Source organism: Gopherus flavomarginatus, chromosome 19 (genome assembly GCF_025201925.1).
Source record: "Gopherus flavomarginatus isolate rGopFla2 chromosome 19, rGopFla2.mat.asm, whole genome shotgun sequence".
In the NCBI taxonomy this organism is placed as follows: domain Eukaryota; kingdom Metazoa; phylum Chordata; order Testudines; family Testudinidae; genus Gopherus; species Gopherus flavomarginatus.
Genome location: NC_066635.1, coordinates 12172777 through 12188450, shown reverse-complemented (window position 1 = coordinate 12188450; position 15674 = coordinate 12172777). Strand labels below are relative to the sequence as shown.

At 41.2% G+C, this 15674-nt stretch overlaps 1 protein-coding gene across 1 annotated transcript in view; it reads right to left on the bottom strand.

Annotated features, from left to right (window-relative positions):
* Positions 1-3531: 3531 nt before the first annotated feature.
* GALNT17 (polypeptide N-acetylgalactosaminyltransferase 17) overlaps positions 3532-15674 on the bottom strand; it is a 274088-nt gene continuing 261945 nt past the window's right edge. Inside the window, exons 7-9 of the mRNA XM_050929492.1 lie at positions 8746-8931; positions 5317-5454; positions 3532-3701 (exon numbers count right to left, since the gene is read on the bottom strand). Of these exons, the coding sequence (XP_050785449.1) occupies positions 3567-3701; positions 5317-5454; positions 8746-8931 (459 nt within the window). The 3' untranslated portion in view covers positions 3532-3566. The remainder of the gene's footprint in view (positions 3702-5316; positions 5455-8745; positions 8932-15674) is intronic.

The window sequence follows — 15674 nt, the reverse complement described above, 5'->3', positions numbered from 1 at the left end:
TGTGCATAATTCATTATTAAATGGCACATTCACAACGGTGGCTAAGTTATATTTAGTAAAGAGCTACATCACTGGCTGATCTAGTTTATCCTTCCCTTTGTACAAAGAATAGGATATCCATCTTTGCCTTAAGGCTGCACTGTGAATTCATCCCCTGCTAGGTACAGGTGGCCCTACAAAAGTTTTCAGTTCAGCTTCAGTGTGAGCTAGTATCCTATCACTGAAATGTTGATTGGAACTATTCTACCCTTGTGCATCTTCAAAGGTCAGGCTGGAAATACCTTGTGGATGGCTCTCTTAGGGCATTTCTGGCACAGGGCATTCAAATTTTCCAGCTGAAAGCCACAAGGGAAAACAACTTGTATCTGAACACATCGGAGTCCCTGAAATTACCCAGGGCCTTTACAGCAAGGGAGTCTTCTATTTATTCATTTTCTTGTGTATTTATACAGCCCCTTTCGTCATACTGTCTGATCGCCTCGTAACCATGAATATATGTATCTCCCAAGACCCCTTTGAGTTAGATCAGTGCTGCTATTTTACAGACGGGGAGCTGAGGCAGAGAGAGACTAAGTGATTTGCCCAAGGGTCATATATGAAATCTGCCCTGGTACTGGGACTTAAACTCACATCTCCTCAAATCCTAGGGTAGTGCCCTAACTAGAGTACCATCTCAGTGGGAATAGTGCTGGTGAACTGTGTGCACTGAAAGGTGAGCTGAGCAGCCGAGGCCATTGCTGGTCACCCCACGAAAGCCAATATCAGGCCCTGTCTTTGGGCAAGTTACCAGTCACTGGATCAAGTCTACCTGACACTAGGGCCTTGCTGTAAACTTGAACTCTACCATACTCATCTCCTCTTTCACAAAATGAGAATAATGACGCCTCCTTTGTAAAGAGCTTTATGATAGATAGAAAAAAAAAACGATCAAAGAGCTCGATTATATATATACAAGTGTTACCACAAGAGAGAGGAGGAGAGACAATTATCAAACATGAGTTTGACAAACATCTCTGGTAGTCTATCCTACCACCGCTAAAGCTACAGTGTGGAGCCAGAGCATGGCTGGAATCAGTTAAATGGGCTGGAACAGCCTTTTGCTCAGCCAGAAAACCAATGCTTTAGATGCCAATCTTTTCAATGAATTGATTACCTCTAACAAGTTTAGGAACCTTTCTGTCTTGCAGGAGACCTTTTCCCCCTTGCATGCCTTTCTGGTGTATGTGAGAAATTGATTTCCTCAGGCAAGCTTTTTAATATGTAAATATCTGGTGAGCACTTACTGTGATGGTCTTTATATTTCACAGTTTTGATCTTAATGAATGCAATTGCAGCCCTGAGCTCTCACATGTAACACTGGTAGAAGAAACAGCAGAATAAACCTTAGCGCCTTCCTTTCTCACAACTTCTAATGAGAACCTCACTGACCCCAGAAAACATGGAGAGGTTGGCTTACAGAACAACTGGGACCAGGAATTAAGACTTTACCCTGAGTCCTTGTGAGATGCTTATGCACTTTTCTTTTGAGATGAAGGCTTTATAGGGAGCTCACTTTGTAGGTAGAGTGAACTTGTCAAACAGTGGCAGTTTATGAAGGCACCTTGGACCTCGGATTCTATTCTGTATAATTTTATATACCCCCTTATTACTGTCATATCGGAATGCTTTTCAGTGGTGCATTAATCAATGTGTCGTGTGTGACTAATTTTGTTTCTCATCCTCTGCCCCAGGCGAGAACTGTGTGGAAGTTAGTGCTTTGCTTGGGCAGAGCTGGTTTTAGATTGTTGTTTTTAAATCTACCATTAGAAGACATTGTCATGTATAGGGCGATATACATGATTCTGTCCATCTGGAATACAGAGGGAATCCAAAACCAAAACCAACATAGTAGACCAAGGGAAATCCAAAACCAACATAGTAGACCAGGCAATAAAGTTTGCAGAGCCTCTGGAATGACAGTCAGTCCTTCCCCTCCAAAAAACCCCAATCAAAGGCAGATGACTTGTCTTCTAATAAATAAAACTCTACCTGGATGTTAAATATGCCTAGAGTGGATCTTGGCATATTTATGATCCAGGAAAAGTTTTTCTACCAAAAGGCAAATGATGAAATCCCTTCAGTTCAGATGTTGAGCCAGAGGAGGAAGGGTGAGTAATGTTTGACCTGATTGTTCAGTGCTGTGCACAAATTTTATAGTAAGGTAAAAACGGGAGCAACAGAAGAAAAGAGAACTACGAAAGATGAGTTGCCTTCCCAATTCCAGATGAAGCCTGTATCTACTGTTGCATTCATTCTCTGAGTCCACTGACTGTGGAACACTCCATCTGTATCCTTTCCACCTCACTTATCACTTGATTATGCTCCTACAACGATGGGTAAATCTCAAGCATTTCAGAGGTTGAAGTTGAATACACACCCAAAAACTTGGATCTTTAGCTAAATTATCTGAAAAACCTCTTGGGTGTGCATATATAGATTGGGCTGCAGATCCCATGAGCACCAGCTCCAATATTTCCTGGGTTTGGTTGGGCTGGAATTTCATGATTTCTGGTGTCTCCTGCTTTTGGTCAGGTAGGAAAAAAAACAAAACAACAACAAGTGGCCTATTGTATTATGGCTTTTCTACTTCCAGAAGTATCATGAACTTGCTTTGGACCCTCTTCATCTCCATGGAAGAAGGGCATTTTGAGGAGGGATATCAATGAAAAGGTGATGACTACCTGGCAGATATGAACAGTACTGGGCTCCCAGGCCAGAATAAGAGAAAGATGCAAAGTGACAAAGGAGCCTTGGCAAGTTATCCTTGGAGGCTTGTAGGTCTTGGAAGTACAGCACAGGATCCATCCCCCCTGGATGGATGCATTGGCACTGTTTATGCAGTACTTATTCTATGGCTACACATAGGATTTCCAACTCCCAGGGCTGTCCAGCCAGCACCATTCAAGTGTAGTGAATTTCTTCTTAAAGTATTGAAAGATAAAATTATATCACGGGCTAAGGTGAGCCATAATACCACAAAAACACACCATGATCTTTAGCCCAGAATGTGATTTGAATTAAGACAATGGTTCAAAGAGCCTTTTGGTTGGCCCATATTTTCTTGGACAAGTAAGAGGCTACGATCTAGTAAGGCTCCATTTAAGTCCTCACCTAGTTGAAAGAACGTTCTAGTTATGCCATCGGGGGGAAAAAAAACAACACACACACACACACACACACACTCCACCATTTGCTTTGTTTTCCCATGTGTCTCTTTATCCTGCTGGCATATGAACAGAAAAATAAAATGTCTTAATGTGTTACATGTGCATGCTCTATTTTGCTGATTGGCTATTTGCTTTCAGCATTATTTATCCATGTCATTTTTAAATTAAGATTTTATGCACAGCTCTCTCAAGATTATGGTAATTTAATTTGGAAAACTGCTCTGAGAGAATGGAAAAAATATACCCCCCCACCCTCTTCATTTTTCAGACGACGACCAGTCTTGTCATTTGAAAGTCTAAATGAACGGACCCCAATGCATGTCTTTATTATGCTTTGCAGCAATCTCGGCCGATTCTCTGTTATTTGTGCACACTGTATAACAGAAAATAAATCCTAACCTGAGGTCCCCAGCCGTGGCATGGATACAGTATTGCTGTGTGGTTCTCCTGCGGACCCTGGTCAAGGCATACATCCTTCGCTTTGTTGTTACGAAGCTATAGAAACAAACATTGCATATTTACATGTCTGTCCCTTATTGGAGGGAAGAATGTAACGCACGATTGCAGTGAAGTCCCTGGCCTTTAGTGTTATGGAAAAGAGAAGATGCTTTACCACATCATATGCAACAGGTTTTTCTGCTGCATACACGATAGTTTTAATAATGACTTGTATTTATACAATAGCCACCATTAAAAACCTATTGTTTACTGACAATTGCAATGATTTCAGTTGCCCCTGTATTTAGGATATTAGGCATGTCTGGTGGTGATGTTGTTTTCAAGTCTTCCACTGTATGATTTGGGGGTCAATGCAGCACTCCTTATTCCTTATCCTGAAGTTCTCTAGAAGCCCTGAAATAAAATTCAGAGTGTCTTATGTGGTGCAATGATGGAGTATGTGGGAAAGGGGGCATCAGAAACCCTTTCCATGCTACCATGAGAGAGCAGGATGGGACACAGGCCTAGTGACTAGGCAAAAGTCCCAACCCATTTGCTCAGGGGCCCAGAGGACGCCGTCAGCTATCTTGGAGACATGGTCAGAGCTCTCAGCTCTTGTGCCCATGTTGCAGTTGGCAGCAAGCACTGGCAACACCCCTTTTTGGAAGACTAAGAGGGCATAGGGATCAATGCAGTGCTTCTTGTGGGCAAGACTGCAGAGTATGTATGGCTTTTAAATCATAATGCTGATCCAAGCTGTGGCTGTGAGTGAAACTGGTGCAGTGTTGCCATTAGTCAGGCATTTTTTAAGGAACTTAGGAGAAGGAGGGTAACTGAGAGATGGGAAATGTACACACATACTACTGGGCTGGACAAAATTGAGGAAACCGAAAAGAGATCTTTTAGGCTCAAGGAGAGTGAGCCTAATACAGACATTGTGTAACATTTATACTATAAAGTGAATGAAATGTTGAGAGATAAATCAAGCAATGAGATTTGCTAATATGTACAGTCATTTGTTCTCCAGAACCTCCCCATAGACACCAATTGTAGTTATATCACACATTAAAAATTCCTGTCTCTATTTTCAGCTTAAAAGACATCAATAACCTTGGTGTGGGGCATGTTCTGGGATCCATGACCAGCTGGGATCCATGGGCTGTTTCAGCAACTCCGCCCAGGCAGTCACTATTCCATGGGAAATGTATTGCAATGGATCATTACTACTTAATTACTGTGAATAGCTGTTTTTCTAGTTCTCCTGTGGTCCCAATGCCAGTCAATATTGAATTCAGTCTCTTCACATGGCACAATGGTATGGCTTTGGGGCAAAGGATTACACCCTATAGAATACATATGTCCAGGCCCCTGCAAACTAGCAAAAGTTAGGTCAAGTGGCACACACAGGCTTTTCCAATGGAGTTAGCAGGCACCATACACAATATTGTGGTAACTATTTGAATTTTTGAGTATGTATAGGACCCCAAAACTGGGAATGAACCAAAAGCTCAAAACATTACAGGGAATGGTGAACAGATTCTAAAATGCAGCTATTCAGGATCATCTTGAGAGGTGTTTCTGATTATGTACACATTAGCACGCTCATGTGTCATTCCTTTATACAGTACAATACTTATCAATCTGTGTTAAGAGCATGCTTTGTCTTAATTACCTCCCCATAGGCAATAGTATTATTGTATCTCCTCATTTCTGGGTAAACATGGTCCAGGTACCACTGGAAATTTTTACACTTTAAGCTTTTCCTTAATGCTTTTCTCTCCGAGACGTCCCCAATGTCAATGCCTGGATTCTGAAAAAGAAAGAGGGACACACTCGGCAGCTTAGGTAAGAGTTTACTCTTGCCATGTTATTTAACAAAGGAATTGGATTTCCTTGCATTTTGATAGGGTTGCCGAACAGCTTGAAGATTTCCAGAAGCTGCTCTACATACAGGTGGACTATGCTATTTTCAAAACCCACACCCCCCCCCATTTCTTAAAAAAACAAAAAAAAACACCCCACAAAACACACTTTGTCCAAGAAGGTCAACAGAAAGGCAAGTATCTCCTAGCCACAACAAACAGGAAGAAATAGTACTCAGCTTGATGTGAAGTGGGCAGGAATTCAGAGACGACAAGTAAGATTTAGGAAGCCGGAAGAACTGACTTTTGAGGAAAGATTAAGAGACGATTAGTCAGTGGGCTTTGGGTCAGTCCCTAAAGCCAGAGGATTTCCTGAAGGGATCAGTGCCCAAAATGTTCAGAAGAGCTCAGTTCCTATTTAGGCACCAAAGTAAGAGTCCATCTTTCCAAAAGAGCTCAGTGACCAACGTGCTGATAATCTGGCCATAGGTTATTAAAGTGGGAAGGACTGAGTGCTGAGCTCTTGTGAAAATCTGGCCCAAGTTGTGGGTACTGTACATTTAAAAATCTGTCCCTCCTAAAAGAATGAAATTTGTTAAACTTCACTAAGAGATGGCTGAGGAGTGAGGATGTTTAGGAAGGTGTAAAACAAAGAAAAAAAAAACTCAGGGCATCATGGGAGAATATGACCAAGAGTAATAGAATAAAATTATGGAGACAATCAAGTTTAGGCTGAACCTCAGGAAAACCTCCATTCAATTTCAAGTATTATACTTGTAATAGTCTCCCATGAGAAACAGTGGACGCCCCATTGCTTGTGGGGATTTGAAAAAGAGCAAAGCTATTGTATATATCCCAATGTGAACAATCCTACAATGGCCAGGAAAAATTACTCGGATTATTCCCATCTTTAACTTCTTAAGTTATTTCAAGAACTTCAGTAATAGTTTGGTCTGGGAAATTAGAAGCATGATACAACCATCCTTATTCCTTTAAACAAGTGTCTTTTATACTTTTGTATTTTCAAAGTTCATTAGATACAGTCAGGAAAGCAATTTTCCATGACAACATTTATAATGATCTTCTAATGAATTGTTCACTCTGCTTTTCAGAAAAGAGCATTTTAAATAAATTTGATTCAACTTTGACAGGTAAGACCAGATATAAAATCTGGATTAAGTGAGCTGGGATGATGTGCTAACCAGGCCCACAAACCAGTCAGACTGAAATATTCAGTGCATGGTGTTTTACACTAAGCAAACATGTTTCATATATTATATAAAAACAAAAAGGAGTCAATACATGTTTGTACTGAGGAGGTTTTGTAATGGATATGAACAAGTGTACTTTAAAATTAAACCCTCACAGGTGACTAATAATGCCCATAGAAAATTCCTGAACCATTTGAAAAAGACTCAGCTGCTCTTTAAAGACCATTTCTAGGGAGATTCCAGCTGCTCTTTACGCATAGAACTCTACTGCCCTCAAAGCTTGGGATCTAATTTTCTACTCTCCCTGGTAAACTCCAAAAGAAAAAGAAAAAAAAACAAAACCACCATCTCATCCCAAGAGCAGGCCCCCCAAAGAAACTTTTATTCATTTGCCTCTTACACAGAAAGGTCTATGGCTTGGGTCTGAGCCCACTCAACTTGCTTACAACCCTATCCCAAGTTAGACAGGAATGATTGCAGATACAGTCTGAGAATAGCCAGAAAGCAGTAAGAAGTCAGACTCCTGCCAACTCTCCTTCTTCATAACATGCACTTGGAGTACCCACAACACTCAGATCTTTTAGCCCCAGCTCATGTGTTTCACAACTGCATATTAATTAGGGACCATCTGCAGTCCCCAGCATGTCAAATCAGGAAGCCCCTGCAGAAGATTAGTACCTAATCAACCGCACCGAGGTACCCTTTGTTCTCTGACAAAGAACGAAGGCTACGTTACTGCGTGTCCAAATGCCAGTAAATCTCCACAGACATAATCTGTCTTCAGACTACAATGGCAGCACGCTCAAAACGCTCATCCCTCAAGGATGGTGTTTTCTTACAAGCAGACTGTACTGTAACAGGACCACAGGCTGCTGTACTAAATGGAATTCATCTTAGTTTGGAGGTGCTCTATAAAGCCTAAACATATATTTGGCAATCCCTCTGCAGGCAGAAGCTCCTGTTGAAGTCAAAAGGAGTTTTGCCTGGATATGGACATCCAGAGCGGCTCCTTGAAACTAAAATTGAATAGGGGCATAGGTAAACAACTCTGTTCACCAGTGACACGGCCACTCAAGTCAATAGTCTTCCTTTGTACTTCGGTGGGGAGTTGGATCAGGCCCTAGCTAATGTTCACACACAACTGCTATTGGAGGCATGAAGTACTACAAGCTGAGACCCCAATCCTGTAAACTGGCCCACATAGGCAGACACATATGTTCAAGCATTTATGTGAAGTAAACATAGCCACCAAGGCTATCACAATGTATTGTACTATTTAGAGCAGCTACACAAACACATATCTGTTGGAACTGGAGCCCATTTCATGAATAGCTGTTCCATTGTCTTGGATGTTTGTGTATCTAAGGCATCTGTAAACATGGTTTCTAAATGCTATTTGTCTCTAAACTAAGGTCTTCAGGGCAGAGTCCCTGCTTAGCCTATGTTTGTAAAGCACTGTGTTCAAGGCTTGGACTAGAATAGTCTATTCTTTGGAATAGAAATTGTTTTTCCAACAATTTTTGTAGAATACATTCTCAACAGAATGAGCTTGGGCTAGAAGTTGGACAATTTACAATGATGTTGCTACTATGGAAGCGATGGTTCCTGTTTCTGTGGGTCTGTGTAGCAAGGCATGCAATGTACATTCACCAGATGAGACAATGTGTTAAAAAGACATTTACTGCCTGTGCAGAAAGATTTGATTGTTTTCTGTCTTTAATCCCACAGAAAGACTAAATTTGCTGGGTAATGTCAGTGATATAAATACACAGTAAATATGAATTGAAGCATGAGGCAAATACACTGTGTGTTTAATCTTCAGAAACAAGCCAAACTCTCTGCTGGTGTTAATCGGCATAGCTCCACAGACTTCTATGTCCTCCACTAATATCCTCCATCAAAGTCAATAGAGCTATGCTTATTTGCACCATCAGTATCATGATGCAAAAAAGACAGCTATGTACTGTTTATTTAAGATGTTAAAAAAAAATAAGACGTAGGACTACATTAATTGAGGAAAAGCTGTACCTCCAGTGGCAAGTTCCATGCAATGTAAACATGAGACTTGTAATCGTCCATCCACACTTCGGCCACTCGCAGAGCATTCCGCTTGGTGTAGAAACCAATGTTATTGTTGTAGGGCTTCTTCTTGCGTTCAATGTGAGCGACTCTGGAGCACGGCAGCACTTCCATACTGCCACCACACAGCCACACCTGAAACAGACCAGAATGAGACGTGCAACAGGTCAGCTGAAGAAGGACTGAGTTTTCCAATCAGAATCCAGCACATAAATCTCTGCTGCTCTCAAGGTACAAGTATCCAAAAATGGAGGAGAAGGAGAAAGGAGGGCTGTTCTCCCCACCCCCAATGAATTACCACAGTCTGTTGACCACCATGTGGATGACAACGTAGACTGATAAACTGAAAAGGCTCTGTAATACCTTAGAGCCCAATCCTGCAAATACTGTCAGTATAGTGCTCACTACTGTAAATCCCAATTAGACTACTCATCGTAGCAAGCACTCTGTAGGGAGAAATCGGGGCCCTATTTAAATCAATGGCCAAACTTCCACTTCGGGTGACCAGACAGCAAGTGTAAAAAATCAGGACGGGGGTGGGGGTAATAGGTGCCTATATAAGAAAAAGCCCCTAAAATCGGGACATCTGATCACCCTACTTCCACTGGATTTCAATGGGGCAAAGATTTCGCCCTACGTTTGGTAAGTGTCTGCAGGATTGGACCCTTAGTTTACATGGCTGTTACTCTTGACTAATAGAGTGCACACGCTACTTCCTTTATTCAAGTCATAGTGGTGTCTGTGATGTATCAGCATTATTGATGCCGACAATGGCACCAGAGGTCTGGAAAGGGCCCAATCCAAGCTCACTGACTCCAACAGGAGACTTTCCATTGGTCTGGATCAGGCCTTGAATTCAATTCTTGGCCAAATCCAATCCTGGGAATCTGTTGGGAAGGAAGCAAAGCTCTAAGCCTTTTCCACAGCTGTAAGTGCCTAGGGCATTCTGGGTGACAATGGAATATTGGCAATGTTTGAATCTACAAGAAAGGTAACGCAGTGAAATAGATTGTAGGGACAGATTTCTCTAGGAAACATTTGCTCATGCTTCCCCGCCAGTCCCCCCGCCCCCCCCCCGATGATTTACATGTCTTTAAATCATAGTTTACATTTTATTAGAAGACTTGAAATTATTGTATCTCTCATACAGAAATGGACTGAGGCATACAACCAACAATATATTCTTTCCAGAAACCTTTATGAAGTCTTAGCATATCTGTACTCTACAATCCCTGTAAAAGCAGCAAAGACTGCGGCACCTTATAGACTAACAGACATTTTGGAGCATGAGCTTTCGAGGGTGAATACCCACTTCATCTACAATCCCTGGTTTTTATCCATCTTAAACTGATTAAGGATCATATCCAGGGCTCTAGGCACTGGACAGGTATGACAAATGTATGCCAGGTATGCCTAACGAGCATGGTTGAGCCTATTTTGTGGTGTTATTCATTAATGTTTTGCATAATTATTATAGCACTCAGTGTCTGAGATTATTTCCAGGCCCACCACTTTTTATTCCATCAGTGTTCTCCAATTTACATTGGCCTCTTTTCGTATGGTATCCCAGCACTCTCTAGAGCCAGATTTGCCATGCCAGTCCTGCTGGATCAGATTCTGATCTCCGTTACCCTGAAGTAAATTGAGATTAATTGCATTGGCCCAACAGGCGCACAATTCTAGAAGACACAGAAAAAGAGCATCCATATATACCCACTCAGAACTCTATGCCTACAGAGGTGACCTTTAAGAGCTCACCACTTGTACTTAAGAGATACTAAGGTAAGCTTCTCTAGGAGTTAATCCCTTGCATTTCCCTATGTTAATAATGTCAAAACTGAAAATATTTAGTTATCCAAGGCAATTAGCCAGTTTTTAAGAACCTCCACTGTTCATTCAAATGGATAGGTTCAAATGCCTGTTTTCATGCGAGAGTGCATATTCCAGGAACACACTGGAGCTAATGCTGTACCTTCCTTGCTCTCAACAGCACATACACCCTGCATATTATCTGTATCCCAGTAGTTCCTAGGAGCCCAAATCATGTATCAGAGTCCCACTGTGCTAGGTGCTGCACAAAACAACACAGTAAACCTACCCTGATCCTGAGGTTTGCCCTTGACGTCTAACACCACCAAAACAAAGATAGAATTCAGAACTGTGTCACTTTTCATGTATCTGAGCATCCTTGACAGCATATTTTATTTTAGAACCAGTGTTTCCAAAATGAAATATTATGAGATTTCAGTTCCAAGACAAATTTTTCAGATTTTGGCTTTTCATCCTGATTGAGGACAGAATTTTCATGTTGTCAGAATTATTTTCACAGAACTAAAGTTCTTTCCCCCCAACACTACTAGTTAGTAGGCTTGAGATGTGACTATTATGGTCTTGTGTTTTACTCACAATCACAATCTTTTCATATGGGACAAAAAGTTTGTTTCAGGAATAAATGTACAAAGAATCTCTGGACAAACATATATGGTAATAAACTAAGGGATAAAGTCTTGGGTATCATTTGAAGGGCACTGATATGTGTATACATACCCAAGTCTGTTGCGGTAAGATCAAGAAGGGTTTAATTTTAAAATGCAATTATGATAGCAATGACAATGCCCTACCCCCAAATAGATCAAACTGTCATAATAAAATAAATAAAAATGGACACATCTCTACCAGATATTTCCTACCTGGTGAGAACCGTAGCAGAGAGAAATAATTCCAATGTGATTTAAAACCAAAATTTGTTTAACTAGGATTTTCACAGAACTTTTCATCCTAGGAACACTCATAGCAATTAAGTCTTAAACTCCTGTGAAGTAGGCAAATATTATTCATCTTCCCATCTGTACAATGAGGACAAGGCACAGAGCGGCTGTCACTTGTACTTGCTCACACAAAGCCAGATTGGGTTTCCCTTACTGACGCTGGTGGGCAGTGAAGTGGCTGCACTCAAGTGGCCCAGAGGGACTAGGCAGAGAATAGAATCCAAGAGTCTTGGCTTCCCTTCTAGTACACTGAGCATTAGATATACTTCTTTCAATAAGTTCACACTGATCGATTATACGCATATCTATACCCTGTTTAAATAGGACTAACAGTAACTTACTTTGAGAGCCAAGTTTCCATATAGATGTTATAAGGAAGTTGTCCAGATATTGTTCTCTTTGCTCCAATAAGAAAAGAAGTACAAGACTAACCTTCCAATTAAGCTATCTTCCCAGTGATCCAAAGAGCCACTTAAAGTGACTTAATGTGGGTCTTAAAGTGACAAGTGCTTGAAATGCCATAAGCCTTTAAAAGGCATTAGTACTTAAAGCTACCTGTACGCTGCGGTGTCTTAATCTGCCTTAAATCCTTAGACAGCTTTGCATATGTAATTGAGAAGTTCATTAGGAAGGGCTGTGTTTCATTTACTCGCCACTCATATCCCTGTTGAGCGGGTCTCAATTAAGCTTTCAAAAAAACTGGTTCCCTGGGGACCATCCCCATTAAGTGGCTTTCCCAATTAAGTGTATAGAAATCTAGATGATAGCAAAACGCCTTTGCCACCATGAGGCACTGTTTGCTACAATAGCTCATATTAACTAGTTAATATGTCCCACACAATTAACTGACTGTATGCAGGATTTTTCCATTACTCAGTGGATGAAACATTAGCTGTAAAAGAAAGAACATAAAATAAATTGCAACACTTAGATCACTGAGGAAAACAAATCCACTTTTAAATTAAGTTATGTTTGGCCTATTTAACTTGGCACTGTCCTTTATAAAAATAGTTACAAAAGGAGCAAATTATTTTTTAAAAATATGCATGCTTAGGATAGAATGTATGTTTCAAAAGTTTACTATGGTATATTTCCTGGTGGGGAAAAGAATCATGAAAGTCTTCATTATTTTTCAGCATAAGACAAATATGTAACAGCTATTAGCCAGCCATTCATCCATCCAGAAAGACGTAAGCTTCCTCCAGTAATTGATAATGGTGACTATGTAACCTCTTCTCTATCCAGCATAGAAATACAGGTCATGGAGATACTAGAATACATAATTTTTTTTTGAACTATGCTCTATGGAGTGAATTTCAGAGAAACAAATAAAAAAATAAATCTTTCACCCACAGACCTTTGAAATACACAACAAAAGAGCGGCGGGTGATGCGTTTCCAATTATCTCCCAAACAAATTTATTGCCTAAGGAATTAATGAGAAAAGAATATATAATGATTTGTCTTGTGTAGTGAAATTTACTAGTGATGTTGAAATGAGATCAGTTATCTCTTTTCTAGACATTTTTGGCATATACAGGAAGGAAAAAAATGGTAAATACACAATGAACCAAGTTTGACATAATTTCACTACACTACGGGGGGCCATTTAACTTTCCCTTCCAATCGTCCTTTTCAAGCAGGGAAACTTCACTGGTGTAGTAATAAATTCATGAGCTTTTTGGCATCTCAGTTTCCTTGAGGATACAGGGAGGCCATTGTGGGGAGCTAAAGTAGGAAGAACAGATTCTGGACACTGCAATATGGAGTCAGGGTCTCCAGATGCATGGATACCACCTTTTCATCAAGTAACCCCCATCTTACTCTGCAGGCCTGTGGTGCCAGAAATAAGGGGCTTGCTTCAGCTCCCACTGGTTTTAAAAGGTGTTGGATCAAGCCCCAGGAAAAAAGTATGTGTTATCCTGAGCACACAAGCTGCAGGGAAAAAAAAGAAAGAAAGAAAAAACACATTGCCAGCAGCATGAGCAGGGAGGCACCAGCAGAGAAAAAAGTTTGGGAGAAGAAGCCTACAGGCATGAAAGAATTACTCGATGGGAAATGTCGGGCAGGTCCTTTCCACAGTTAAATACATGCAATGTAGGTATGCTTGCACAATTGGTTGTGATTTTTATTTTTGTGCTATGCCAGACTTCAGAGTTTTTCAATGGAATTCATCCTGAAAAGCAGGTAGTGTGCAGCTGGGAAGACTCCATGCAATCATTCCAGTTTGCATTTGCAGAATAGGAGAGGCATTTTTACATGGCTTCCCTCTCCAGCAAGAGCAATTTGCATTTATTCCTCTCAAATGACAGCTAGGAATCAATCATTCACTGTGCTTGTGAATATACTGAAAAATAAAGATACTGACATGAGTGGAAGGTATATGCCCTCAGGGCTGAGATGGGATCAGGAGATGAAGCACTCTGTAGCCTGCTAGAGAAAAAAGCTATGTGCTCTATGGTTGCCACCTGCTAAGATTACTGCACACACTTTAATAGGAAGAGAATGGCTGATTGCTTTAGGAAATGTAGTATACAAATGGTGTGTGAGCAAGAGAGACCCAGGAGATGCCAGGTTAACTAGATCAGCTCATCTCTACAGCCACAGAAATATTGTTCACAATGTTAAGTAGTTAAGAACAATTACCTTTCCTGTTCCCTTTGCCCTCAAAGAAGTGCCATAACCATCAATTTGCTTTACTATTGTCAGACAGCAGCAGCAGCAATCGCCCTAAAAGGAATGTTCTTTAAACAAAATGACCCTTCACAATCAGTCTAACGCCAAAGTAACTTCTCAAGCCAAAAAGCATAATCCAGGTCTAGTGATCAGGGTTGATGCTGCCCTCATGAAGAAGGTAAAACTCCAAGTTCAGTGGGAGCATCCCCCTGCATAAACATTGGAGCATGGGGTCTGTACACCTTTTCAGTACTCTGTGCTACCTCTTGTGAGAACTCCCTGGACTGGGACTGGCAGCAAAGAATCCTGTGGCACTTTATAGACTAACAGACGTTTTGGAGCATGAGCTTTCGTGGGTGAATACCCACTTCTTCAGATGCAAGGACTTGGACTCTAATCCCTGGCTGAATCTATGCTTCTTTATACATTAATTTCCTCATCTGTAAAATGGGGCCAATAATACGTGTTTTATTTACTAGCTAAACTAATCCTTTCACATCCAAGAAGGAAGGTGCACTGTAAGTGCAAAAGATTCTCACTGTTACAAATGTGGTCTATGAAGCAGGGCTGAGCTGCATTCACTGTCCCCCCTTCCAGGGTATACAGTCTCAGGGTTTTCCACCCAACCTTGGTATGGGGCCATAGCTCTAAGGATTCTTCCCCGACACCCTGCCTTCAACAACCCAACTCAGGCTCATCTCTGGTGACCTTTCAGCAGTCCTACCTGGGCTCAATCTGCAACCAAACCAGCTGGGTCCCATCTTAGTGCCCCTGCCTGGGCAGGCCAGATTGTGGGCTCAGCCTGCCCACAATGACCTGTCCACAATCCTGCTGCTCAGCCAACCAGGCACCTGATTTTCTTGGAGCTCCAGGCAGAAACTGAACTCTCTCCTCTGCTGCTTGCCTTTTATATGTCCCTTCTGACCCCTGATTGGTCACTTCAGCTGCCCCTCCAATTGGTTGCTTCTCTGAAGTCACTCTAGGCTGTCTGGAGGACTTCTCCTCTGCTCTGTTCTGGGGTGGAGTGATGCAGGGCCATGAGGCCTCCAGCAGGCGGCCTCCAAACCGAATCCACTCCATCACAGGCAAGATGAAAAGGCAAGTGGTTTTGATTCTCTCAAACAATGATTTTATAGCAGAGGGAAGGGATATTTCCACAGCCTTATCAAAAAAGTTAGGAAGTGAACTAATTAAAAGAGAGAGTCTAGCTTATAGAAAGTAATCTCCCAAGCAATTCACAAGGAAACAATACTAGTTCTATCATGATATTCACTGAAAGGGAAACATGGGTGATTTGTACAGTTAATAATTTAAAGAAAAGGATAAAATTCTAATTAAAAAAAATCAGATATGTGCCAACGACAGCTCCAGATAGATTATAATTCATAAAATACTAGCCATTTTCCAACAGAGAAGACATTTGCATAGTTATCTT